Genomic DNA, 3132 nt, shown 5'->3' on the forward strand with positions numbered 1-3132 from the left:
AAAATTTCAAATATATCTCTGGGTAATATCTGATTAATGTGGTCTTATTTCTTACCCCAGTAAGGCTTTATGACATTTCCAAGGGTGGGGGTCAGAAAGGGATCAATATAAGAACACCACTAGCTCCATTAACAGTCTAAGATGAGGAAAAGCTATTACTATTATTTTAAAGAGCATTTTGGTTTAAAAAAAAAACTTTATTGTTGTAATGAGTTTATCCCTGTCTATTTTTCTAAAGTTAAAATCCTTAAGACGGCTTGTTAGGTCTAGAGATAGCAGTGTGGTGGACTACTTAAAAAGTTGCCTCCTGTTAGAGTTAACTTAGGAAGATGAAAGGAAAGTTTTACCAGAATGTAGAAGTTCACAGCCAGAGAACATAGGAGGCTGCAATGTCTTCTAAATTACTGGGAGAAAGAAAAACATTAATGACTAATCTGGTAAAGAAAAAAGTGATTGACTTATGGTCCATAAGAGACAGGTAGCCTTAATATTTTAACTTTCTAATGGCCCAAATACAGCACCACCTCTGAGATTGGGATTGTAGAGAACAGCAGCACTATTCCTTAAAACATTTTTTTTTTCTTCTTTTTCCTTAAAACATTTTTGTCTCGGCAAGAAATCCTGGGCTGGAAGGACTGGTTCTCATTAAAAATAGTGTTCCACATATTATTTTGTCTTTTTTTTAAAGTGATGCTGAACCAAACTTCAATCACTGAATTTTTCTCCTGGGAATGATAGACATCCAGGAACTGCAGCCTTTTCTCTTTGTTGTTTTTCTTACAATTTACTTCGTCAGTGTGGTTGGGAATGGAGCCATCCTGATGATTGTCATCTCTGATCCAAGACTCCATTCTCCTATGTATTTCTTTCTGGGAAACCTGTCATGTCTAGATATCTGCTACTCCATGGTGACACTGCCAAAGATGCTGGAGAACTTCCTCTCTACACACAAAGCAATTTCTTTCTTGGGATGCATAATCCAGCTTCAATTCTTCCACTTCCTGGGCAGCACAGAGGCCATGTTGTTGCCCATGATGGCCTTTGACTGCTTTGTGGCTATCTGCAAACCACTTCGTTACACTCTTATCATGAATCATCAGGTCTGTACCCAGATGGTTATCACTATCTGGATCATTGGTTTTTTCCATGCCCTGCTGCACTCAATAATGACCTCTCGCTTAAACTTCTGTGGATCCAATCATATCCATCATTTCTTCTGTGATGTTAAGCCATTGCTGAAGTTGGCCTGTGGGAACATTGAGCTCAACCAGTGGCTGCTCAGTACTGTCACGGGGACCGTTGCCATGGGCCCATTCTTTCTAACACTTCTCTCCTATTTCTACATTATTTTCTATCTTTTCTTCAAGACGCATTCTTGCAGCATGTTTCATAAAGCACTGTCCACTTGTGCCTCCCACTTCATGGTAGTTGTTCTTTTCTATGCTCCTGTTGTTTTCACTTATATTCATCCTGCCTCAGGTAGCTCCATGGACCAGGACTGGATCATTGCCATTATGTACAGTGTGGTCACTCCTGTACTAAATCCACTGATCTATACTTTGAGGAACAAGGCAGTAAAGGGGGCCTTGAGGAGGGTGATCGGAAGGAGGCTCTGACCTGAAGAAATCTAGAGAACTCTTCTGAGGCATAACTAAAAAGGCAATGAGAAAGTTGAGATGTGAAATTATACTGCGTCTCAAATTGTTCACTATTTGTAAAACAGAGGGAACAGTATAAAGGAAAAATAAATGGGAAAGTCCAGTCTAGATGTGTTAAACAATGCATTCTTAGGTAATATAAGGGAAACTTGAACAAATAGGACACTCTCCATGGAATCTTAATGTTGAATTTGTTTGGGGGATATCAGTTGATGAAACTGATTTGTTATGTATTCTTTTGTGTTCTTGAAAAATCAGATATACAAATTTGCCTCAATTACCTATACATTGTGTAGTTGGATAGTATTTAGGCCTTTATCTGTGTGTTCCCTGTAAGTTAACATATTATAATGTGAACAATAAAATTATTATGCTGTTATATATTAAGGATTTGAATTTAGGGCCATGGTTACTCAACTGGAAAAGTAAATGTTAACTCACATATGAGTTAAAGAAAATTTTTAAGTAGTATGTCATGATTTCTTTTTCTCCAAGCAGGGAAGCAAGTAAGTAATTAAAACAAGTAATGAAGGGCTTCCCTGGTGGCACAGCGGTTGAGAATCTGCCTGCCAATGCAGGGGACATGGGTTCGAGCCCTGGTCTGGGAAGATCCCACATGCTGCGGAGCAACTAGGCCCATGAGCCACAATTACTGAGCCTGCGCGTCTGGAGCTTGTGCTCTGCAACAAGAGAGGCCATGACAGTGAGAGGCCCGCGCACCGCGATGAAGAGTGGCCCTTGCTTGCCGCAACTAGAGAAAGCCCTCGCACAGAAACGAACACCCAACACAGCCAAAAATAAGTATAAATAAATAAAAATTTAAAAAAAAACAAGTAATGATTTGAGTACTAATGAACAGAGATAAAGTCACCAGTGTTTTATCTAAAGAGTTTTGTGAACTCTGACTCCTAAGAGGTTTTATAAGTCAATAAAATCTTTGGACAAACGGTCAAAGGTTACTGTAAAATATTGCTAGAAGTGGAGGCAGCTTGAAAAAAGTCTCAGGAATACCTTTCCAGCTCATCAGTAGGTTATTTTCCCCTCAATTTTTGGTCATGGAAAAGTGAGTTTCAAAACTCTTCCTTTTTATTTATTTTGTTTTTTGATTTCTATACTTATTTTCACAGATTGTAATGTGGTATAATATGAAGAATTTATCAAAATTTTGTCTTGTTTTCCTTACCTGTCGCCAAACTTATACTAAGTGAAAGCTATTAAATATTAATTGCTAAAGTATTTTTGGAGCTAATAGACAAGAATTACTATTTTCCTCACTTTCTAAGTTCCTAGAAGTGCTGCTGGACCTAAAACAACAGTGGGTGCCAGCATTTACAACTATTTAGAGATACAGAATTCCCCGGCATTCCAGTGGTTAGGACTCCGCACTTTCACTGCCGAGGGCCCAGGTTCAATCCTTGGTTGTTGAACTAAGATCCTATAAGCCAGGCAGTGCAGCCAATAAATAAATAAATAA

General features: G+C 38.5%; 1 protein-coding gene across 1 annotated transcript; it reads left to right on the plus strand.

The window, feature by feature from the left end:
• Positions 1 to 690: 690 nt before the first annotated feature.
• LOC118904497 (olfactory receptor 12D2-like) lies at positions 691 to 1616 on the plus strand. Its single transcript, XM_036870702.1, is given in 2 exon segments — positions 691 to 721; positions 724 to 1616. Coding segments are annotated over 2 exon segments (924 nt in total).
• The last annotated feature ends 1516 nt before the right edge of the window (positions 1617 to 3132 follow it).

Source organism: Balaenoptera musculus, chromosome 11 (genome assembly GCF_009873245.2).
Source record: "Balaenoptera musculus isolate JJ_BM4_2016_0621 chromosome 11, mBalMus1.pri.v3, whole genome shotgun sequence".
Classification (NCBI taxonomy): domain Eukaryota; kingdom Metazoa; phylum Chordata; class Mammalia; order Artiodactyla; family Balaenopteridae; genus Balaenoptera; species Balaenoptera musculus.